The 24,851-nt window shown below is 41.4% G+C and overlaps 1 protein-coding gene across 3 annotated transcripts; it reads left to right on the top strand.

Moving 5' to 3' along the window:
• Nucleotides 1-6,877: 6,877 nt before the first annotated feature.
• Nucleotides 6,878-20,230, top strand: LOC103711064 (protein SUPPRESSOR OF GENE SILENCING 3 homolog). 3 transcript variants are annotated; one of them, XM_008797049.3, is made up of 6 exons: nucleotides 6,878-7,129; nucleotides 9,271-10,357; nucleotides 14,341-14,635; nucleotides 18,309-18,553; nucleotides 18,887-19,044; nucleotides 19,600-20,230. In XM_008797049.3, the coding sequence occupies exons 2-6, from the start codon at nucleotides 9,296-9,298 to the stop codon at nucleotides 19,823-19,825; spliced, it is 1,986 nt and encodes a 661-aa protein (XP_008795271.1). In that variant the 5' UTR covers nucleotides 6,878-7,129; nucleotides 9,271-9,295; the 3' UTR covers nucleotides 19,826-20,230. The 3 variants fall into 3 exon arrangements, with proteins under 3 accessions (XP_008795271.1, XP_038986729.1, XP_008795270.1); XM_039130801.1 differs by having other exon boundaries at nucleotides 9,259-10,357; XM_008797048.3 differs by having other exon boundaries at nucleotides 9,246-10,357.
• Nucleotides 20,231-24,851: the final 4,621 nt, after the last annotated feature.

The following is a 24,851-nucleotide window of genomic DNA, read 5'->3' as shown; positions in this document are numbered from 1 at the left end:
GACACCAATTCTTTCCGGTTCAGGAACAACTTGGACCTTGTTGAGGAGACCCGAGAGGTCGCCCGGGTCCGTATGGCGAGATATCAACAGAGGACGGCCCAATACTACAAATCCAGAGTCAAGCCCAAGCTCTTCAAAGTAGGGGACCTCGTCCTCAGGAGAGCCGAGGCTTCTCAACCGACCGAGCAAGGAAAGCTCGCCCCAAATTGGGAAGGGCCGTACCAGATCGCCCGAGTACAACGCCCGGAGCATACAAATTGAAGTCCCTAGAGGGGACTCTGATTCTGCGAAGCTGGAACTCCGAGAATCTACGAATATATTACCAATGAAGCCCACAGGGGTTCAAGGCAACCAGGAATATGAATTCGATCTCTTTTCTACAAATAATTCGCCCATTTCAATGATTATGGTTCTCTTCTAATGTCGGGTCATCTGTGATCCTTAGATCCCTCGACTAAAATCGGGATGCCTCGAGGCTCGACCGTAGAGTCTCAAACTCCCTCGACCTCGGGCAGTATCGCAGGACGATGAAATATCGACTTGGCGCAAGATTCCTCGACTAAGGTCGGGATGCCCCGAGGATCGACCGTAGAGTCCCAAACTCCCTCGACCTCGGGAAGCGTCGCAGGTCGATAGAGCGTGCCCAGACCCATCGACCTGGCGAACGATTCCTCGACTAAGGTCGGGATGCCCCGAGGGTCGACCGTAGAGTCCCAAACTCCCTCGACCTTGGAAAGCGTCGCAGGTCGATAGAGCGTGCCCAGACCTATCGACCTGACGAACGATTCCTCGACTAAGGTCGGGATGCCCCGAGGGTCGACCGTAGAGTCCCAAACTTCCTCGACCTCGGAAAGCGTCGCAGGTCGATAGAGCGTGCCCAGACCCATCGACCTGGCGAACGATTCCTCGACTAAGGTCGGGATGCCCCGAGGGTCGACCGTAGAGTCCCAAACTCCCTCGACCTCAGAAAGCGTCGCAGGTCGATAGAGCGTGCCCAGACCCATCGACCTGACGAACGATTCCTCGACTAAGGTCGGGATGCCTCGAAGATCGACCGTAGAGTCCCAAACTCCCTCGACCTCGGGATGTATCGCAGGTCAGCAGAGTGTTCCCAGAACCACCGACCTGACATAAGATTCCTCGACCAAGGTCGGGACGCCCCGAGGTTCGACCGCAGAGTCCAAAACTCCCTCGACCTCGGGAAGAGCCGCGGATTAATAAAGTCTTCCCAGATCCTCTCAACTTCGGCGGGCGTCATCGGGTCCGTAAGAGCTCGAACCCCCCCCAACAAGTCAAAGAATGACTCCGAAAGTCGACGAGGAAAGGGAGCAACCCACTCTGCTCTGTGGAGTACAACTCTGGGAATGCAAAAGGTACATCTTACTCGACACTCGCCTTGTCATATTTTACGCGCTGCTAGCGAAAATTTCGGCCAAGGTCGGGGCCTTTTTCTGACCAAAAATGGATTACTCCTACGAGCCGGCCTAAGACCAACTCCCCACCATACTCCACCTGTTGAATCTCCACGACAACTTATGCAAGTCCTCGTAAACTAGGGCCCAACTCGGCCCCCATACGTGGACTCCGATGTCGAGCTATGAAAATAACCTCGACCGTGGGCGTATCGATCGAGTTCAAAGATGCTGAGGTGTTCTTTAAAAAGTCCCGACCCCGCTCACCGGGACCTCGGCAAAGTCCGAGGATGAAAATTATGGAACCCAGGCGACGGCTCGATTATTAGCTCATGCTCCCCCATGGAGAACAGCACCGACCCTTTCTATGATTCTACGATCCGGGAGTCAAGTTCGGAAGCCCGACTAGACCCCTCGGATAGCGGCGTATACAAATCTCGCACAATCCTACTTGAAGGATTAAGGCCCGATTTTGGTGCCTCAAAAACTTAAAAGCCCAATATGATAACTTTGCAATCTTAGAATCCGGGCTATAAGACCTAGGAAAATTATCTAAGAACCTAAGCTCGGAGCTCCCTCCGACAGGTATGATCAGAATTTGAGAAAGCTAAGACATAGCCAAGGAAGAAGTGCGACTCCGTTGAACAGCTCGAAAGCCAAGATACAAAGATAAAAGTTGGTGAAACGATAAATTAAGATTCCGGCCTCATTTACGACAAGAGAAGTGAAGATAAACACAAAGTGATAAAAGGGATTTTTCATTAGTAAAAGGCCAAAAGGCTAAGTACAAAATTGGAGGTTGGCCATTCAAAAGTTGGGGAGCACCGACCTCGATTACAATGAAAAGGAAAAAAGTAAATCTAAGTCCTAAGAGGCCGCAGCAGCGTCCGCGTCACCCTCGGGGTCGTCCACGGTGATGACCTGGGGGCCTTCAGCAGGCACGGGCTCGGGGTCTGTAGCAGGGGCCTCGGCAGGTGCCTCCGACTCGGCCACCGCCGTCGCAGGCTCGGCGGCGTCCGACTCATACAACCCCGCTTCGGATGTCAGGATGGCGGGGATGTCGTCCGTATCAGACCCGTAACCCAGGTTCATCCTCGGACGAATTGTTGAAAGGTCGAACTGGGGGCAGATCCGAGCCATCTGTTTCCGAAATTGTCGAAGCCTCGGAGGAACCCGTCAACAGTTTCCTCCTCTAGCATGTCGCGGAACTCCTCCGACCCCTTGAAGAGATCCACGGCATTCTCGGCCCGCTCGAGTGCCTTCTTCTCCCGAGCCTCAAGCTGCTCAATCTTGAGGCGGAAGACCCCGCACTCGTACTTAAGGCCCGAGATCTCGGATTGGGCCTCCCCCAATCACGCCTCCGAGGGGCGCAAAGCCGACTTAGCCAGCGAATGGGCGGCTCTTTCCTCCTCTAGCACCTCGACCATTGCGAGGCGCCCGGCCTCAGTGGCCTCCCTTCGCGCCTTGGCCTCGGCCAGTGCCGCCTCCAGCTCGGCAATCCTTTTCTTAGCCGGCTCCAATTGCCGGCCGAGCTGCCGAGCCTCCTCTTGACACCCCTGAGCGATGAATACCAGGGTGTCAAGTTCATGAATGTGCTGCAAAGAAAGGAACAAAATGATCGTGAGTTGAAAAACACATAGGTTCACTAATAACTTCAAGGAAATCAAGAAGAGGACTTACCCGGGCGGTGTTGCGGTAAGTACCGTCAACGACCTCTTCCAGCGGCATGTTCCGGAACTCGGCCCGGTCCGCTGGAAGCATCGCACGCCGAAATACGGCGCGTGCGACTTCGGCATCGTGGATAGCCGAGCTCCCATCGGGAATAGGGGACTTCGGGGCCGCTTACTTCGGGGCCTCTGGTCGGCTCAGGCCCCGGGCGCTGTAAACGGATCGTAGCTGGGCCCTCCCGCTGGGCAACGGGGGCGGGACAAGGCGGGGCCGCCGAGCCCGCATCACCGACGGCCGACGTCCGCCCCTGGTCGGCTGCAGAGGCCCTCGCCTCTGGGCCTCTCGTCCTGGCCGATGTGAAAGCACCGGCCGACCTCGCCTTCTTCCGAGGCTGGGGAACAGCCCCCCCGGCCTCGGCCTCCCACCTCTTCAGGCGGGAGAAGAGCGATACGTTGCTGGTCGGCATATGAGGAATATCTGAAATCAAAAATTCTCCTAAGTGTCAGACTAATGTTAGTAAAAAGAAAGAACAGACAAAAAAAAAGAAGGTAATGCAACTACTCTTACCCTCGGGGCGCGCCGAACTCAGACCCACGCTCGCCAGGGCGTCCTCCCGTAGGAGTTCGGTCAGGTCGTACCCCTTTCCGAGGGCCCGTAAGGAGTCCAGGACCCTCAACTCCCTCCCCGAGGGCTCGGAGAGCCTGTTGAGAGCCTTCAACCGAGGGTGCCCCCACCTCAGGTTGAACCCCCACGGCACCTCGGACGCAAGGAAGAAAAATTTCTCCTTCCACTCTTGAATAGAGGAAGGGGCACCATGAAAGAGTGACATACCGCCCCGAAAGGCGAAGTACAGCCACTCTGCGTCCGCCGGGTTTTTCTTTAATAGAAAACACCGACGGAAGACGCTCACGGAGATCGGGATCCCATGCCCGAGACACAAGGACAGGAATCCGATTATAGTCCTCCACGAGTTCGGAGCAAGCTGTGCTGGGACGAGTTGGTACTCGACCAGCAAGTTGTTCACGAACTCATGAACAGGGAACCGCAGGCCGGCCCAGAGCGTCTCGCGATAAACCGCGATCCGACCTGGGGGCGGCCGCGTCACCCTATCTTCCAGCCCCGCAGTTTCGAGACGAAACCCGGGCTGGAAGAAGAACCGGGAGCGGATCAACTCCAACTCCTCTCCTGACAGACTCGACCCTACTTCCTCAGGACCAAGACCCATTTTACAGAAGGATGAAATGAGACTGAAGATAGAGGAGGGAAGAGGAAATGGAACCCTAGCAAGTACAGGGTGGGAACCTACGGGACATCGCTGGAAATCGCTCCGGGCACTGTCGGCAAAATTTGGTCGAAAGGTGGAGCGAGGAAGAAGACGGCAAAAATACAAGGCAACCAAATAGAACTCTTAGAGCAGACTCGTGAGGTTTATATAGACCCCCCTGACGGCCCAGATCGACAGAATCGGTTCCCATCCCCCGACCGGATTGTGCCGCGTGTCGACCTCAGAAGTCGAGGCACCACATTCACTCCGGATCAATAAATCGGGTACAAAATCGAAACGCTGTCCCATCGGATCTCGCGGCCTCATCATGAGTCCGCAGAATCAGATCACCTTGAAAGACGAGCGGACGTCGCCCCCGCTCCCCTCATTTAATAAGACTCCGGGACACGTGGAGCACCGATGTAGCCTCGACCTCCCCAGATTAATGATCCGCTAATACGAGATCGGAAACGTCCGACCTCAGATCACGCCGCGTGTTCATTTTGAAGCACGAAACCGCATACTCATTGATGAGGGGGGCCTCGACCACGAGATCGAGGCGCCGCCTCGTCGGGCCCGGGGACCCTCATCATGGGTTCGCCGCGCGAAGCAATCTCGGAGATCCAAAAGGCGCCACCCCCGTTACAGCTGCTTCGGAAAACGTAAGGATATAAGCCCCATCATAAGCTCGCCGAATAAAGCGACCTCGAAGCGCCAAAGGGCGCGGGTTCCGTCATAAAGGCTCCGAGAAGCGTAAGGGTGCGGGCGTGATTCCCTCCAACTTTGATGATAATCTCTACTTCCCGCGTCCGAGCCTGCAAGCCGCTCGAACTCGGAAGTCGGGGGGTAGTGTTGGGGGATATGGTTTTTCCCCCAGTGACATAATTACTCCTAAGAAGTTGTACAACCGCCGACCTTGGACAGCCGAAGTCGGCGTCCAACCTCGGAACATCCGACCTCAGAACCTCCGACCCGGAAAATTCCCGACACCCGAGGTCTATTCTTATCACCCACCTACTACGGCCGTACCCCTCCGAGGTCCGGCCGAGGGCCATGTCCTGCCACTGCCCCGGCATTTATTGCGCATGACCCCTGCAAACCTCCAGTTTACTCAACAATTAATGCGGATCTCCGGCTTACTCCATAATTAATGCGGATCTCCGGCTTACTCCACCATTAATGCGCGTGGCTCCTGTTATCTACGGACCCGCAACTCTCCACGGCAAGTCAGCCCAGCAGAGTCCAATCAACGACGATAAGTCTCTGATCTCGGCCATACCTCCGACATCAATGCAATGATTCGCCCGATCGCGTGCTACCTCGGGTCGTACGACGATCTCACCTCCGGCATCAATGCAATGATTCACCTGATCGTGCGCCAATCTGAGCAACATGCCGAGCCGTACGATGACCTCGCCCCATCACATCTCAGGTAAACCAACCCCCCTATAAAAGGGGGCCCTTGCTTCTCAGAGGGGGGTTGGAGACTCCGCACTCTACAAACACTGTTCTTCTTCTTCCCACATAATTTGCCCCCCTTCTGACTTGAGCGTCGGAGGGCCGGCGCCGGAAGACCCGGCCACCGGCTTTTCTGCAGACACCTGGACGGAGGACGCCGCCCGCCGACGGATCGCCGCTCGCTTGTGAGGACTTGCCGCTCCCTCTCTTCGACCGAAGATCGCCCCCGGGTCCAATTTCCAGCAACACTAATTATTATACACAAGTTAAGCTTATTTATATTAAAAACCCATACAAAAGTAGAACATTTTTTCTATTCCGATGACTTATAGTTTTTGCCTTTTGTACTCTTAAAAAAATAAAAAAAATCTTCTAAAATAATGAAATACACTTGGATGCACTTTCATGTCTATATCCTTTTCTAATTTTTTGTATATATACACTTGAAATTACATGTATACCTTTATTTTTGTATGCATATTCTTGACTCAATATGAAAAGACATTAAAAAAAAGATAATTTATAAGATAAAGACATGAAAAAAAAGTAATTTATAAAGGTATACACATGCACAGTAAATTTGTAAGAATATACATATAAAAAAATAATTTATAAAAATAAAAGTACACATAAAAATAATATATATATATATATATATATATATATATATATATATATATATATATATATATATATATATATATATATATATATATATATATATATATATCTCATTATGAATATCTGAAATTATCCACACAAATTTACAGTTTACTACGTACTCTTATGATTATCTGTTGTAGGTAACCCATATTTATGACGATATGCACGTAATTTCCAAATTGGAAACTCACAGAATCTGGGCCGTAGAATTGACAGGTGTCCCATGATTAGACGGATGAGATGGACAATATAAAGTAATTTCGGTGAGAGGACGCACTTGCGAAATCGGAAGACCTGGTAACAGTGTACCGGAGATCCGTCCGGATTTATCCATTGGAACACACCGCGTTTAATTTTTATCGTCCGGAGTCCGGACTACCGCGTTTACAAGGCGCCGGATTTCTACCCCACTAGCCCATTCCTTCCTTTCTCACTCTATCTTCTCTCTTTTTTTCCGTCCAAGTGGAAGCTACCACTCACTGGCGACCCGCTCCATCGCTTACCGGCGAGGGGGTTTCCAGCGACCGATCACTCTTTCTCAGCGAGACTCGTCGGCATTCCGACAATTGTTGCCGGCGCGTGGGTTTCCGGCTGCTCGTGCTTCGTTTTTTTCTGGCGGATAGCTCGTGTTTTCTAGTTTTTTCCGGCTAAAATCGAGGCGGAGGTGCTTACTTCTGCCCTGTGTAGCTCGAGTGTTGTTCAAATCGCTGGAATTTTTGATCGGAGTTTATTGAATTTCCTTTCCGCGAAATATTTCTATGCGTGAGTGGAAGTGAGGAGTTCTTTGGTGTCGTTGGATTTTTTTTATCGATTTTTCTTGCATATATTCGCCTTTTTATTTATTTCAAGAAGATTTTAAGCAACAGCAGGGGTTCGGTTACTCCGATGGATTTATATCTCTGTCTGTAGGATTTCATTTTTCATTTTTCTTTGTTTTTTTCTGGGGATTTATATCTCCGATGGATTTATATCTCCGCTATTTGCACTATTTAATCTGAATTCCTCTTGTTTTCAAACGTGTGACGCTAATCTGGACTCCGCCCAGCGTTGCCCCTTTGTGTTTAGAGTTTTCTTTGCTTCCACTAGTGGCTTCGTCTGCCTTGCTGATCAGGCTTGTGTGATCTCTCTTTATCTCTCCGTATATATCAAATGAGATGCTTGTTTAATTTCTTTTAAGAAATTAAACATATTTTTTATCTTTTTCTTGTCATAAGTTGTTTTTTTAACATATTTTATAAGCAATCAAGTTAGTGATATGAGTACAGTTTGGTTGGCTTATGGACGCTGACGATTCATTTTTGGTCTATAAGTTCTCTAATTTTCGCTGGTTTCTGAGCAACAAATTTCTGGTAGTACAAATGATTGATTTCTGTGTCTTCTGATGAAGGAGTTGATGCCATTTCGATATTGTTTTTTTGCGGATTTTTTCGCTGTTTGATGAAAAGAGAAAGCAAGGTTTTAGGTGTTGTAATGTGCAGCTGTGAATTCGGAGTACTGCAGATTTTCTATTTTGCCACGATACTGCAGTTTTATTTGTTTCTATTAGCTTTTTCTGGAGCTAATTTTGGCTCTGTTATGGAATGTTTGTTGTCATTTATTGACTTTTTCCTGGTCAACTTTCTCTATTCTGGGTATGCCTCTGCTGCACATTTAGGAAAAATTGTTCTGCTGTATTTCCTTTATCGTTGTGTGTATCATTCTCTTGTTATGCGGGGAATGAAGATTAAAAGTCTTTTTTCATGAGCTGCGCTTTTATAGCATGGAATACGATAATGCTATCATGTGCTTACTCAAGAGTCTTTTTGTGTTTCTTTTCTTTTCATTTGTTTTTTCCTTTTCAATTGAGAACATTTTGTGTAGTTCATTGATGGTCTTTAACAGGGCAAAATCTGGAAATTTGGGGTAGGCTAAATTTGGCAGTTTCTATGGTTTTGGCTTCTCTGCGAGGAGAAAGAGATGCTATTTTTGAAACTTATTTTTAATTTTTTTAACATGTCTAATATAAAGTTTGTCATATATGTTTGCCTGTCTGTTAACTCAATAAAGAGAGTTAGTTAAATTAAGATATAACTTCTCACATTCTGAACTATCCTTGCTTTATTTTCTGATGGTACTTTTCTTTATCTAGTTTTGATTAGGTTTGGTGAATACAATTTTGCAGGTTGAGTAGCTCTAGATTTCAAATGTAGTGGTGATGGTCAGATTGTTTTTTCTTTTGAAAGAATTTGCAACATGCAGGTCTTAGCACTTGTTAGTATGTTGGCTGGTTTGCTCTGTATCTTTTGTTCTTGAACGAAGGAGTTATGTAGGCGCCAACTCCCAGTTTTTTCTCTTCTTTCTTTTTTAGTTTAGTGACAGTTCATCATGAAGTTTAATGCTGATGTTATGTCTGTGGATTTATTTTTAGCCCGCATATTCATTGCATAAAATGGTGTTTGGTTATGCTATATAAAGATGACATTTCAGAGCTTCAAACTTCTACTTATTGATCTAGCGCTGGATAGAGTGGTAAAATTATTATCTAGGACTGCTAGATCTCCAACTTGATTTGTTTTTCTTGCGCAAAGTGTTCCTCATAAGTGATCATTTATTACAAACCCAAATGTGTGGTAAGAGTCCAAATGCCTGTCTTTACATTTATCAATTTGCTTTATCTGCATTCCATGTTAAAGTTTGGAAGCATACTATGGCTTCTGAATGGGTGGAAAGACATTTTTTTCTTTTGCCATCACATTTCTTAACATGTTTGGCATCCTAATAATGCTGTTTAACGTGTTTAGGACCTTACCACAGACAATGATGCAGGACTGTGCCTGCATTTTCTGACACAATGAATTCAAGAAAGGGGGGAGGAAAGACATTTTCTGCTGCTGCTGCTGGTGGTGGTAATCCATTACCAAATGGGAAAGGCATTGAAGAGTCTACCATTGGCACAGGCAGCCCAAAGGCTGATCAGTTAAGCCGAGACATGGCAGATATCAGCATGGATACTCAAGAGGGTGGATGGGAGGTATATGCAAAGAAGACTAGGAGTCGAAGTGGTGCCAGTGCAGGTGCTGCTGCAAAATCATGGGGATCTTCGAATTCTGCTACCAAAGCTTGGGGTCGGTCAGAGGGGGGACCAAGACAAGGATGGGGTACAATTGGTGGAGCTGGAAGGACTTCTGGAAATAATTGGGCCCAGACCACTGACTCTCGTAGGCCTGTTGGCAGAGGTATTTCAAAGCCACAACCATTAAATAAGGCTTGGGAGTCCCAATACATGGCACCACCCCCAGTTATACCTCCACCACTGCAACATGGTTGGCAATGGGCTGCAAGAGGTGGTTCATCTGGCTCGCAACCCAAGAGAGAAGAAATTCCTCAGGATGGAACTGTTGGCAGGTATAATTCTGAGACAGGAACTGAACACCCACAAGTTGATGATGGTTCAGATGAAAACGAGTTAGTGGAAGATAGTGATGATGATTTTAGTGATGACTATGATTCTGATGAGAGTCAAAAGAGCCACGAGACCCGAAAGAAGAATCGGTGGTTCAAGGGATTTTTTGAAGAGTTGGATAAACTGTCAGTCGAAGAATTAAATGAACAAACGAGACAGTGGCACTGCCCGGCATGCCATAATGGTCCAGGTGCCATTGAGTGGTACAAAGGTTTACAACCTTTGATGACTCATGCAAAGACAAAAGGAGCCACTAGGGTTAAGCTTCACAGAGATTTTGCTGTACTTTTGGAAGAAGAACTTCATCGGAGGGGAACCTCAGTAGTACCTGCTGGTGAAGCATTTGGCAAATGGAAGGGTCTTCGGGAGACAACTACTGATCATTTGATAGTTTGGCCTCCAATGGTTGTTATTATGAATACATTACTTCAGAAAGATGAGAATGATAAGGTACAGTTGCTTCATTTCATCTTTTTCTCATCATTCTATCTTTTGTGGAGTGCTGTTTTTTCTGATTACTGGAGCATTGCATTGTCTTCTTCTTATTACAAGTTCTAAATTAGCAAAAGTTCATTTGAGCTTAAATCTAGGGTGCACAAACTGAATTCAAAGCAGATTTTTTTTTAAAAAAAAATTGAAGTACAAACATTTATCTACATTGGATGCACAAACTTAAATCCATTTCATTTTTTAAGAAAAAGAAGTGTACATGTGTGCATGCATGTGTGCAGTTTGCACACATGCATTGCTTGTTTACTGCTTTTCTATGCTTTGGCAAACTTCTGTTGTCTTGTTAGAAATGTTTCTAAAAAACTGTTGCAATGCTACTGTTCATGATGTTTATATATTCTTGCATTGTGTACTGCTTTGCATTGCTTCGTTGTTTGTGCAAAATTTTATTGTGTTGTTATAGATGATCCTAGAAACTGTCATAATGGTACTGTTCATGACGTTTATGAAACATAAACTTGTGATGTCCTTATAAATTTTTTGATAATATCTATTTTTTAAATTATGCATGTTTTTGGAATTACGATCTTTTGGAATGCAGGTCCAAACATTCTTTTTAGTGTTTTAACCTGCTTGGAGTAATATAGCTGTTTCCATTTTATTAATGCTGATGCTTTATTGAACTGTTGAAAATGGTAAGCTATTGCCTACATTAGTAATCTGAAGTTTGTTGGTACAAATATCGAGGTTGTCTATAAGCCAAGTTAAGGCCCATTTTTTTTACTCCATGTTTTACTCATAATCTGTTTTATACTGCTATATAGATAAAAATTATGTCCATTTTTTCAGTTGTAACTGTTGTCAGGCCACATATGTAAGCCAGCCTTTCTTTCTTTCTTTCTTTCTGTCATTCTTTTTTTTTTTGGCTATTAGTAAGCATATGTCACAGCATGACCCTAATGCTTCAGTTCTTGCTTAGTTGCTTTCTCGTAGTTCTTGTTTTTCATACTATTAATGCGGTAGTCTTATGAATTCTTACTAAATTTACTATTTTCTTGGTAATCATGCCTTTATCTATTTCCCTAGATTCAGCATTATGTTTTGTGGTTGTGTATGGCCAGCATTCTTCCTCCTCCTTTCTCCTTGTATCTTCAATTCTTTTCCCCTTTTCTAGTTAACGACATCATATATTTAGTATTTGGTGTTGCATCACTAGGCACTTACTCAATGATACTTTATATTTCCTACTTATTGATTTTTTTTTTTTTTTACTTACTGATACCAACTTATATATCTAAAATTTATCCTTGTAGGTTTGCCGATTGTTATGAAACTAGTCTTTGAAGCTATAGTCATTGACAAGGGTTGAATATGCATCTCCTGAAGTTAGTTGGCATTATGATGAAGAAGCTTGAATTATAAGGTTGTTTTCTTCATGTTTGGGTATAAATTATAATATCTAGGTTGGTTGGTGTAAAAGTTAACCCAATTAGTCGAAATAGCATCTAGTAGTTAAGCTCGTTGGCTGAAAGTACAGTGCCTGACGTGCCTATCTTTAAGCGCCCACCTATCCCTATCCCTTGTGGATGGGAATCTGGTTGAATCCAATCCCTAACCTCATAAATTGGGGTAATGTTGGGGTGAACCAAAAAAGTTTGGGTATATTTAGCAGAATTATTGACATATATGGGAAAGATAACTAGGATGCAATTATTCTAGTGACTCTACATGAGTTCTTTTTAGAGCCCTTAGCTACTTCTTTTTTGGTTATATCTGAATTGGCAGAATATATAGGTAGTCACTTTGAATGATTTAGTGTTTTGCAATGAAATTTGTCTAGCTGTGAGTGGAATTACGAATTCTCTGATGTGTTGAGGGTTAACAACTTAGTTGAACTTGAGGTGATGTAAGAAGAACATTTTGGTCCCTTTTGTCAAAATAGTGGTTGACAGACTTTTAAAGCAGTCAGTGTTATTACTTGAATGTGTTGTACAAAGAAGGGTAGTTAGATGTGGAGGTTTTTGTTGGGTTTCATTTGAAAGGTATAGATGCCTGTAGTTTTGGTGTTTGATGCATGCTAATGTGATTAAGGATTAGTTTTGGATCAGTTAGTGCAAGCTCTAAGGGAGGAACAAGTTGGAGCGAGCATCTTGTTGTTGACTAGTTTTAAAATCCTTGACATCATTAAGGTTTGGGATCTGTTGCACAAGCCACATATTTTCTAGAGAAGGTTTTTCAATTTGTTGCTAATGGTTAAAAATATACTTGAAATTAAAGTTGTTGTCTGCTTGAGTTTTATCAAGTTGCTAGGACTAGAAGTGATAGAACATGATTAAGTTGCATTAGAAGGGCTCTGTATGGGCTTTATTCTGGGAACCAGAATAATAATAAGTCAAATGAAGATCAGATATCAGCGTTTGCGATCACAAACACTGCAAATCTTTTGATGTTAGCTTCTTTAGCTAATTAAACATGAGCATGTGGTGGCCTCAGGTTATAGCAAATCAAATGTAGAAGTAAGGGTCTGTCACTATAATTATTTTTTAAAAAAAATTGAAAGTTAGAATTATGGCTTTCGCGTTAGATTTTAAGTTTTGAAGTTTCAGATAAATTCCAAGAGTATTTCGACATTTTTAATATAAGTGGTGTTGCACCCTGGGTTTGAAGTATGGAGTAAGTTGCTTCAGATGAAAATGATCCAACAACAACAAAGACGAGATTCTTAATTCTATGCTTCGTGAAAATATTGAAACCTAATGTTAGAGATTTTGCAAAAATAGACCTATCTTACCATGCTTAAGTTGGCACCTCTGTTTTGATTTACACTTGATGAAGGAAATATCTGGAACTGATTTCCAATAATAATCTCTAATAGTTGCGATATGGATTATGCATGCAATTAAGATTTTATATATTGTTTAATGTTGCAAAACAAATCTTTAAGTTTTGCATGCTTGAAATGAGTCCTTAGTTTTTACTCATCATTCGCCAAAAATCCCTTTTTACTAGAAGGAAAAATGATTTTAAGTTAAATCTGCGTTGATATTGTTAGTCCGTGATGAGTAACGTTTAACTTCTAGCTTTTGTTCTTTTGCTCTAGTCCTGAGAAAATGTAAAGTATATAAAGGTCCCTCTTACTAGTGGAACTTCTTCCAATTTGTTATTGTGGGAGTGCTTTTATCATCATCTTCTGCTTTAATTTATTCAATTATTCGATGATGTTGCATTGTATTAGGGAAAACTTTTAATCATGTTTTGCCCTAAAGAATCAATCCCTAGTGCTGGCAAAAATGTGATCTAGATGCACCAAAGAAACCTGTAAAAAATATATGCAGATTAGTAGAGTTTAGATTTTCTGGAAGGAGCAAATGAGCTGAGTTACTTTTCCTCATGAAGATGAGTAGATAAATGGCTTTGCAGTGATACTTAACTCTCATTCTACATTTATACTTTTTTATTATTTACTGTGAATTGACAGAAAGAAGAGAGAACAGCAAGCTGTAATGGATTGTGAGTCTTTAATTTTGGTATCATTATCATTCCTTTTTTGGATTGCATCATCTGTTTCCTGTTTATGTCATTAATTATTCCCACTTTGACCGTATGATGGACAAAATGTTACTTTTTATACTGAAAAATTGAATCATTGAGCCTGTAGCCATTTGTGTCACTATTGTAGAACCTTTAATGCTTAACTGATTGAGGGAAGAGGAGGGAACCACTAACAGTAAATACTGAGCAGTTGCACCTGTTATGTCTTAATGAATCATAAAACACCATTTACGTTGTCACCTAAGCCCCCTAACTTCCTCTCCGCTTCATTATGTTATCATCACGTGACAACTCATTGCTAGTTCTGGAATTTGGTCTTAAGAGTTCTAAGTCAAACTTGTATGTGATCATATGATTTGCTTTTACATTCATTTCTTTAATGTCTTAATCTTCTATTTGTGTTCACTATTTTTGTATTTAATAAACTGCAGTGGATCGGCATGGGAAACCAAGAGCTTCTTGAATATTTCAACAGTTATGCTGCAGTAAAAGCACGTCACTCCTATGGTCCTCATGGGCATCGTGGGATGAGTGTTTTAATTTTTGAAGGTACTGCAATGGGCTACTTGGAGGCCGAACGTCTTCACAAGCATTTTGCAGAGCAAGGAACTGACAGGGAGGCTTGGGAACGTCGTCGGGTACTGTTTTATCCAGGTGGTAAACGCCAGTTATATGGTTACTTGGCAAGCAAAGAAGACATGGAAACATTCAACCAGCATTCTCAAGGTATTTTTCTTCATTTAGATCCATTATCTGGGTTGTAACATGTCATACGGACCTGAGGCGTGCTTATCTTATGAAAATTAGATGCGAGTTCATATAGAAACTACAATCATTTTCAGAACAGATTGTAGCGTGTCACATGTCCAGGTGTGCATGGTACATGCAAGGTGCACTATTTATGTGTGTCCCAACATTTGTCTTTATGCTAGAAATGTCTGAAATCTACTCGAAGATGTAAAAGCTGTCTAGGACTACTTTCTTAGTGGTCGGAATAAAATTAAATCCTTTCTTTTATACCTTTTTTCCATACATTTCTCATGCCCCTGATTTATGACATGGTGGTGGAATCATTGAATACTCTATTATACTAAAGGAGGGAGGAATGGCTAGTTAATGCAACAATGTTGGCAGCCTTGGGGAATTATTCTTTTAACTTTTCTAGTTTCTGTGCAAAAAAAGGAAAAACACATCCACACACTGGTTATCTAGCACTTTATCTTCATTTTTCAGCTCTAAGATCCATGGAAGTATTAGAGGATGGGCCTTGGTGCAACAGTAAGGTTGCTTGGGTGTCAGGGGTTTTCAAAATACAGAAACAATCTCTCCGCATGCAGGCCACAAGGCTGCAAATATCTGGCCCTCAAACCTTGCAAGAAGGGGGGTGGGGAGGGGAATGGGGGAGTCTCAAGCACTAGGAAAACCATTTTTTAATTTCAATGGAAATATCAACTTATATCTTCTTTAGTGAGTGATCATATTTGGGTATCGTTTGTCCAACATTTTGATTGAGGCCTTTTCATACACACACACACTTGCATGTGTATGCATGTATGAACTTTCCTTTCACTAGAAAGGTTTAGATCTCGTCCTATAATAAATTTATTATAATCAGTTTATGCCATTACTAAGAACTTAAAAGAAATGTGGTCTTAGCCTGAATATCGATAGCTGCTCAACAGAATGGAGTATAATAAACAGAATCTAAGCTTTTTAGTAATACTCTTCCTAGCTGTTCGTTATTCTTATAAGCTTATTTCTAGTTTTTTGTAATTTGTTGAAATTAACCTATATTCTCTAATCCTGGTAGTTTTGACTATCTTTTGATTATGCAACTTGTAGGTGAGTAGTAAATGTTCATTTTGTTGACTAAAGGAGAAGAGACTTGAAGGTTCTAGGTTGTCTATCCTTGTAGGATAGCTTTGGCTAGCAGCTTTCAGCTTTTGTTTGTTTATTTGTTTATTTTTTCAGGAGAGAGGTCTGTTTGTGTGCACTACACTCATTATCTCCATTTTCCCTGTTTAACTAAAACATTTTTATGTGTTGTCCCCCTCCACTATAAGTATGGTTCTTACCACCTGTAGTTCTCTAAACCTTATTTACTTTGATAAAAGTAGTATAACAAATGCATTCGTGTAGGTTGCAGCTGTTTTTATATGCTTCTCTCTAGAACAAAGATGTTCTCTTTCTTTCGGAAGTGCATCATGGCCTGTTCAGTGCCTTGGTGACATCATTATGGGGTAGTAGTTGCTAGTGACATCCTTGACCTGGCTTGCAAATATGACACCAATTTAGCAGGTTCAGGTCAGGTATAATCTTGATTCAGGTTCTAAACATACTGGTCTGACTAACATATATATCAAGTAGGTTCGTTTCAGGTTTGGAGAGTTAGTTGATCTGAAACGGCTCATTTATTAGTTGTGCTGGATCAACACAATGTCTCAAACCCATGTATAGCTTTTTTGTGAACGAAGTAATATGACAAAACATGAACCTAAACACACACACACACATACATACATATATGTCTATATAGCCTCCCCTTATGCCTGATTCAGCAGATAAAAATTTCAAGGGCTGCCCCTTCTGTTGGTAGCATATCTTCTGGATCCTTACCCTTGTCCCTGCTTCCACTTCTGCTGCCTCCTGTTCCCTTACTGGAGATGTGTATGATGGTGTTCTCTTACTTGGATGAATATGCTGGTGATGCTGCCATCGTTACATTGCCTTTGGGTTTGATTGATTTTATTCAGGCAGCCTTATTGGGTTATTGGGTTGACAATGGCCTGTTTTTTGAGCAGGTTAAGCATCTGGAGCTGGGTCATGTCACCTGACCTGTATGGTAAATAGTTTAGGGTTTGACTGTTTAACCTATTTAGAAACAGGTTGGGTTCAGGATGGCCATTATGGCGGAGTATCCTTGCCTCAAACACAACAAGAACTGACCTGGCCTATGCAACACCTAGTTTTAGCTTTGTCAATCATACAACTTCTGTTATGATGATTGAGCAGTGCCATTAGCACATTGGTGATTACATAGTTAGGAGCATCGGCTATCACAATTTGGAGCATGAGAGGGGCCCAAATGGGGGTGTGCTTATTTTTGTTTTATGCACACGTAGAGAGAGTTCACGGAGAGGATTAATTTGAATCCCCCACCCCAAAAAAATTTCTCTTTTCTTTTTATCTCTCTCTTTTTTGGCCGTGTCTTGAAGTGAATCAGAAGGGCCTCCTCCCCTTTCTTAAAATTGGGTGCCTTTTGGGTGGATCTTATCTTTTGATGAAGTGGGTTGTCTTTAGACTAATATGAGGTCAGGTGAGATTTCAAGGTTAAATTTTGATCCGATATGTTATTACCCTTGGTACTGCACAGAAGGCAGAGCTGTATGAGGTGAAAACTTTTGTTTAGTTCTGGAACAGAGTTTCTTTGTGTAGAATGAATTGCAGTAACAGATGTTGTCTACAAAAATGTGGCAAAAAAGATTGTTGTTTTCTTTTCCTTGCACAAGCTTTTTCATCTTTATCTTCTCTAACTCTGAACCTTTTATTTCTCTATATTCAGATTTTATTATGAATTGGCACATGAGAACTTTTAGACATCGAACAAGCCTTTAGACACCATCCTTTAATCACCCTAAATCTGCAAACTGATAATAATTTTTTTAGTTTGTGTTAGATTAGATTGATCAACTTGGATTGTATCTCAAATAGTGTTGTTTTTTTTATCCTTTTGGCTTGATTTTCATTTGGCCACAGTCCCCAGATACCCTAATATGAGTCACACGTGTGCATCATCTTGTTCAATACAAGCTTTAGTTATTGCACGTGTTATTAGGTTCTTCCATTTACATCTTTCTACAATGTAGCGTGATATGATTTTGTGTGAAAAGTAGATTTAATTGTTATGAAAGGAAATAACCTTGTGGTATAACTAATAACAGTTAAAAAGGAAATCTAAATGCCTTTCTCTTCACTTGATTGTTATGGTGCCTTCAGTCGATATGGTCATCAATATCTTGTGAAATGGTGTATGCTTATTCCATTGTACTTGATCACACTGTTGGTCTCCCATGTTACGAGCTTGCCTACTTTTCCTTTGTTCTTAGTTGATCATTCTCCATTAATTTGATCAAATCGATATTTAGTAGTCCCTTGTGTGGCATATGTGCCTATACACCTGAATGTTCTGAATGTAAGCGATAAAAGTCTGAGGTGCTTCCTGATAATTTGTTACTCATGAATTCGGTGAGTTTCCATGGTTGGATTAGTTTCCACAGCTTGGTATATATTCTGATTCTGTTCATGGTTTCGGTATATTGTACACGTGTGCATGTTATCTTTTAATTTATTATGGAGAATCAAAAGGTTTGCCAGTTTTGATATCTATGAAAACTCCTAGGCAAATCCCGGCTGAAATATGATACGAGGTCGTATCAAGAAATGGTTGTAATCCCCATGAAGCAAATGAGTGAAGATAATCAGCAGTTAATCTGGCTGAAGAACAAGGTCGTTAAACAGGAGCAGTGGTCAAAGACTCTTGAAGAGACATGTGGGGTGATGAGCCAGAAACTGCGTGAGTCCAGGGAAGAAAACAGGATTGTGAGGCTTAGAACCAAGATCCAACATGAAGAGAATAAAGTAGAGGTAAGCTGGTCTATTGAGAGTAGTGCTGAACAATCTGTAGTATTTTCGCATTATTAAAGAGATTGTCCTAGTTTGGATATCTCCTCTGATTTCTGTGTTTGACCCTGTTGTTCTTTTAAATTTTTATGAACTATTATTTGTATTTAGAAATAATTGTCAATGCCAATGCCTGGTGCTCTATAGAAGTCTGGTTGGTTATTACTTTTTGAACACTAATTGTCTTGGTGCACAAAAAAGTGATCTATGTACTTTGTTTCTCCTTACCAACCAATTTAGTGTTTAAGTGCTGATTAATTCTGTTTGTCTTTTTTTTTTTTAATTATTGTCTATTAGATGGATTACCTAGAGCAATTTTTCAAGGAGCAGATGGACAAAGTTCACAATGCTATAGAGGAGAAAGAGAGCACGTTTGAGAAATTGTTACAAGAGGAACGTACTAAGGCTAAACAATCTGTTGTTGATTCTGGAACCTCTGAAGATCGCAGACTTAGGTAATTCCTTGTATGGATACTGTTGATAAATGCTAGATGCTAAATAGTCTTCGATATTCATTGCTACATTTCTTTATCTATCAGAAAAAAAATATTTAGATAAATATTTTAAATTTGTGATGTTATGCTACTTGACCATTTGCTATATGGCACATTTTCTATCCTTTAGAGGGCAGTTATCGTGATTATGTAAGAAAAGGAGCATGTGTTTCTCTAGTTTTAATTCTGGGTAGTTGTATAATATATTAGATGCACTCTAGTTTCATTGAGCATGAGTGGACCATATGGATTTATACCCAATTTGGGTATGGCTGGATCCTTGATGCCCAGAACCTGCATTGACCTGGTCGTCATGAGCGTGATGGTGCACTTGTCTCCATTGTGGAGTTGGTCCCTGCACCTGGTTTTATGCTTTTTGCTTACTATTTTTTCTTGTTGGGGAACTGTTTTGTTTCCCCTAAAAAACAGGAAGGAAGAATCCCTGCACCTGGTTTTATGCTTTTTGCTTACTATTTTTTCTTGTTGGGGAACTGTTTTGTTTCCCCTAAAAAACAGGAAGGAAGAAATAGCAAGGTTTATCGATAGCCAGGTGAAGGAAGTCAAAGAATTTGAGGCAGAGAGAGAAAAGCTTATTCGTTCGCATGAGGAGAAGAAGGTTGAGCTTAGGCGGAAGTATATTGCAGAGGAAGTGGAGCTGGAAAAGGAATTTGATGCTGCCCTCACCAAGTTGATGGAAAAGTATACTCCCAGCAGCTTTGAGGCTTCATCCAGCAGCTCTTAGAGAAAGGGATACTTATCTTAAGGATGATGAGGGAAATCTTTTAGTTTTTCTAACATTTGAGATGTGATCTAAAGAAACCATACAACTTGTACTGCTTAACATCTGAACTTGCATTCAGACTCTTAAAAATTTTACGGGAATATGAATTAACATAGGTAGAGATAATAACTAGCTGTGATGAGTCTGCTTTTGCTGTTCTGTAGTTTGTACTGATTCGGTTCTGGTTTCATGTAATCTATGATAGCTTTGTTTTAGGTAGGGGGAATGTTCTATTTGCTTGCTTAGTTTGATGGCTAGAGAGGGGCTTTGGCTGTTTTTCACCTTTCTGGTCTTGTAATTAACGCCCCAAGGAATTGATTTATGCCCTATAGGGTGTTGCAGGTAAGAAGTGTTTTGTTGCTTGCACCAAGCTTCTCTTCTTGTTGATTTTTGCATCCAATTGTATTTTAGCCAGATGTGGATCGATGGTGCCCTTTGTTATATCATCAATTTGGACATTGTTCAACCCTAGGAAATCTGGCCCGAGTTACAGTAGCTTGATCAATATTTGAAACAGGATTGTGGGGAAATCCGTGGTATTATGTCTGTGTGTTAATAGATGTATGACTTGTTGATTGAGATGCCTTGTTATAAATCTAAAGTACCCGTTTGATTCATGAGAAAATTGTTTTCTCACCAAAATATTTTTTTTTAAAAAAAAATTTGAAAATATGATGTCTGGATATGGAAATTTTATTTTTATAGAAATACTATTTTTTCTTTTTCTTTTTTTTAAGGCATTTCTTCAACTAAATAAGAAGTTTTTTTTTTTATTTTTCTATTGGCCACAATTTTTTTCATTCTTTTCTGCAAATCAAACGGTTCTAAGTTTTAATGTGTTCTTGAGTAATTCTAACCTAGTTTTAAATGTCGTCTTCTATGGTTAGAGGACTTCATGAGCATGTTTCGACCTGGGTGGAACTGTATCAGTCCAAAAACTTCAAATCACATTATAAATCTTTTATGAAGCGCTATGGCTTGAAGCCTTTTAACAAGCGCTCAACAATTTCTCTAGGAGAAGTGTTCAACTTCTTCAAGTTTCCCTCGAAATTTTATTCAATGTTTGCATGTCTTCTGTGCGGCATAAGTTGTAGTGGAAAAAGAATTAATTCATGAAGATTATAAAGGCAAATGAAAAATTATAGATTGAAATCAGATATTATGGTGACGGTCTTCATATCCAAACTGGTGAGTTCCGGTCATCATCCTCGGCAAGCTAACGGCTAGGGATGGTCTCTCCGGCGCCACCACGGAAGTTAGTATGATCCTAATTCAACCCAAACTGATTTTGGATCGTACTTGTAGACCCATATCTAATCCCTCAATTGTTCTAAATCAGGGCTAAAATTTAATGTCGTGGACCTCTTTTTTTTTTTTTTCTTTACAATCTTCGTGGGGTCAAATCAGGCTTAATCAGATTAGATCTATTGAAATCTATGGGTGGTGGATCCATATCTTAAACTAGTTAGAGTCAGAACTTATCGTGAATGGATCAGGTCTAGATGACATCCGGAGATTGCTAAGAAAGTGTGATACCTACCAGATTGTGCATGTGTTCTGGAAGACGAATCAAGCTGCTGATTGGGTCGCCTTCTTTGCTACTCACCATTTTAGAGAGATTTTCTGAATCCGTTTTGTATCTATTCCTCCATCTTTATGAAGTATTTTATTCTTTGACTCTGATGGCAATGCTAACTAGTGTGAGCTGCCAACGTACCAAAAAAAAGAAAAAAAGAAAATCAGGTCTCAGTCAATTTGCAGAAGAGTCCATCAAGCATCGCTGGGCTCTAGTGGTTATCAACTAGGCCTACAGAGCCAGGGAATGACTTGGGCCAACTTGTTGAAAGAGGGCAATGGAAGAACTGGGATGGGGAATGGGACCAGGCTAAGTAAATAGGCCAATATTATGCTGCCCCAGATTTTTTTTTTTTTTAAATTGTCGTTTCATTTTTCTTGAAGGAAGGAAAGATTGTTCCAAAAGTATAAACAATAATCGAGTTCAGAGGTCTCGTGAGTTTTGAAACAATATGAATAATTACATGTTTAAGATGAAATTTTTATGGAGTGGAAAAAATGAGTAGAAATATATAAAGGCTCATAAAGACAATGCATGAGAGGAATTGTTTGATTTTTTTTTTTTTTTTTGAATGAACATGGAGAACTGGATTATCGAAGGCAACAGATGGTTATGGTATTAAAGCTGAAAAAGATACTTGCAGAACACATCCATTACGGTTTTCCATCACAGAAGCTCCTACTAGGCCCTTGAAAGAAACTCTAGTGTTCCTCCTCCTTTGCGTTGTCTTTTTTCTTTTGACATGGCTGGCTGTTCTCACGTGCGTTTAGTTGAGCAGCCGATGTATCAAAAAAAAAAAAAAAAAAAAGCTCTTGGTAAAACTTTTCTCCCTCTTTTCCTACTACTTTTTACAGTTAAAATGAACAGATTCTTGCTCTTTCTAGTTCATTTTTCTTTCCCCTACTGTAATGCCCCTTGCATCTTAACAGTTCAAGAATGGTAATTGACAAGCATAGGTCGTGAGAATTCTACCACTGCTCATAACTCATGATTAAACACCCACCAATACATGAAACATGAGAGAGAGAATAGAAGAATCTTCACCAGTGTGGAGTTGATAGAAGCGAAATGTGGCCGTGACAAGATTCTTCTTAATGATCATGAGAGGCATCTCTATATTATTCTTCGTAATGATCATGAGAGACATCTCTATATTTGCAAGGGCAACTCTCATCTCTATTTTCAAACTAATCGTACATTAAAGTCAATACTGTTGTAAGGATTCGTGCGGCATGTGTTTGACCCCACATCGATTATTCGCTGAATAGATCTTGAATACTTATATAAGATCAAGAAATCCAAATAATACCTTCCAGCTAGCTATTTTGGGTAAGGTCTTGAGTTATTACAAATGGTATCAGAACAGACCAAGTCCATAACCTATATGTACTAGGGGATACTATGTGAGGATCCGTGTAGGCATGTATTTAGTCTCACATCGGTTATTCGCTGGATAGATCTTGGGTACTTATATAAGATCAAGAAACCTAAATAATATCTTTCAACTAGCTTTTTTGGGTGACAACTGAAATATAGTAATTCCTCGTTTCCTACGATGGGAAAAGATTATGCCCATAAAGCACAAGCACAACTATTAATAGAGTTAGACAAAATTTTGGTAATGGCGCTACAGTCTTCATGATTTGGTGCTTTCCCGTCCTCGATAGATTCTCCTTCTAGAGCATGATGTGCCGTCAGTTGAAATCAACCGCAAAGGAAAAGCGCCATGACATCTCGTCCTCTAGTAGTGTCATTGATGAATATATGGTCTGAAAGACAGTGGATGCTTGATTTGATTAGATTGTGGATGAATGAATTGGGTGGACAGTTACTTCATCTGGTGAACTTCTAATTGGGTGTTTTCATTGGTGCAAAGAGGAATCATCATCCCTTCAGTCATGGCTCATTGATTTCTCGAGGTAAACCAAAGCCATTTCAGCCTCTAGTGGGGTTGAAAGCACTGGCAAACCTGACAGCAATGCTTTCTTTGCTGTTTAGCAACTCCTTGTGTCAAACATTGAGGCTTCGGGCAATGCTGGAAGCTTCTTCAACATCCTTCATTTGTAAGAGAGCTCAGAGCTCAAGGATTGAAGTACCAAAACGTATCGAGCTTTAACTTCGTGACTGATGATGAATTCTAAAGGATGGCGTTTTCTGAAGAGATTGAGAGAGTCTAATGAATGGGAGAAGCGAAACTTCAGTTGATTTCTGAATAAATTGTTTGTCAGTTATCACATTGTGATACAACAATCTGCTGAAAACTTTGTTTGCTGAATGTTTGCATGCAGTAGAGTGAATAAGCAATAGTACTGAAGATTTTGCACACTAACCATATAAAGGATTTTTTTTAAAGAAAAGAAAGTAGTGTCTTATTGACAGCTGATTTGAACCTCCATATTGCTTTAATCACACTCACTGCAGATTGAATGAGATGCATCCACCAACGAACGAAGGAGATTCTTTACAAATCAATGGCGTCCCTTCCATCCCTGACAAGCCATGATGCGCTTAAATGGTAGGTGGATATCTAATCAATATGATGCTTCTATCCAATAGTCAAAGTTAAATGTAACAACTAACTATTTGTCATCATCATCTCCACCATCTCCTCCTTGTTTACGAAGATATGTCACTGATTTTTACCATGGATGCTCATCTAGCTGAAAGAAAGGATAGCCATATGAAAAGATAGGATAGTGGATATGCATAGGAATTGAAAGTTTTTAACAGAAAGACGGCTCTCGTAGGCCACAAGCTTTGCAAGTATGGTAAATTCCAATATGCATGTAGAAGATAAAAAAAGAGTGCAAGTTTTCAAGCCAAGCATATTTATAAAGAGGCCAATGGGGCCGCAGATTGGATAGCTTCTTATGTAGCCTATCACTCCAGAGGGCATATGGGTTAGGAAGAAGAAGTTACTTAAAACGTTCTGAGACTTGCTGTTTTTTGACTTTTTTGGATGTATCCATACCATAAGGGTATGAATCATCCGTTGTTATCAAAAAAAAAAAAAAAAGTCTATTATCGTAAAAAAGAGAAGGAAACGAAAGTTGCCCTCTATCACTCGCTCTTAAAATTCAAGCATTTTTAAGATAATACAATTTTAATATTGATAAAAATGACCTTTTATACATTACCAAGAAAAAAAAATCTTGAGACCATATACAAGAATTCAATGTTTGATACCCTAGATAAAAAGGATTCTAGTTGTTTGCAACTTTTTTTGTGTGCACGCGCGTGCGTGCGTAACATCCACATGAATCTTTCGCCTCTAATCATAAGCATGCAATGTGTGGTGTTCAATCTTGTGCATATTGTAATGTCCAGGCCCAGTACTATAGGGCCCAGACGAAGGGTATTGGGCCAGGGAGGGGTTAGCAGGCCTTGGAGGCCCAGGAAGAGCAGACTGCC

This window comes from Phoenix dactylifera, chromosome 10 (genome assembly GCF_009389715.1).
Source record: "Phoenix dactylifera cultivar Barhee BC4 chromosome 10, palm_55x_up_171113_PBpolish2nd_filt_p, whole genome shotgun sequence".
Lineage (NCBI taxonomy): Eukaryota > Viridiplantae > Streptophyta > Magnoliopsida > Arecales > Arecaceae > Phoenix > Phoenix dactylifera.
Note: the sequence above shows the minus strand (reverse complement) of the source record. Positions and strands in the feature narration are given on the sequence as shown.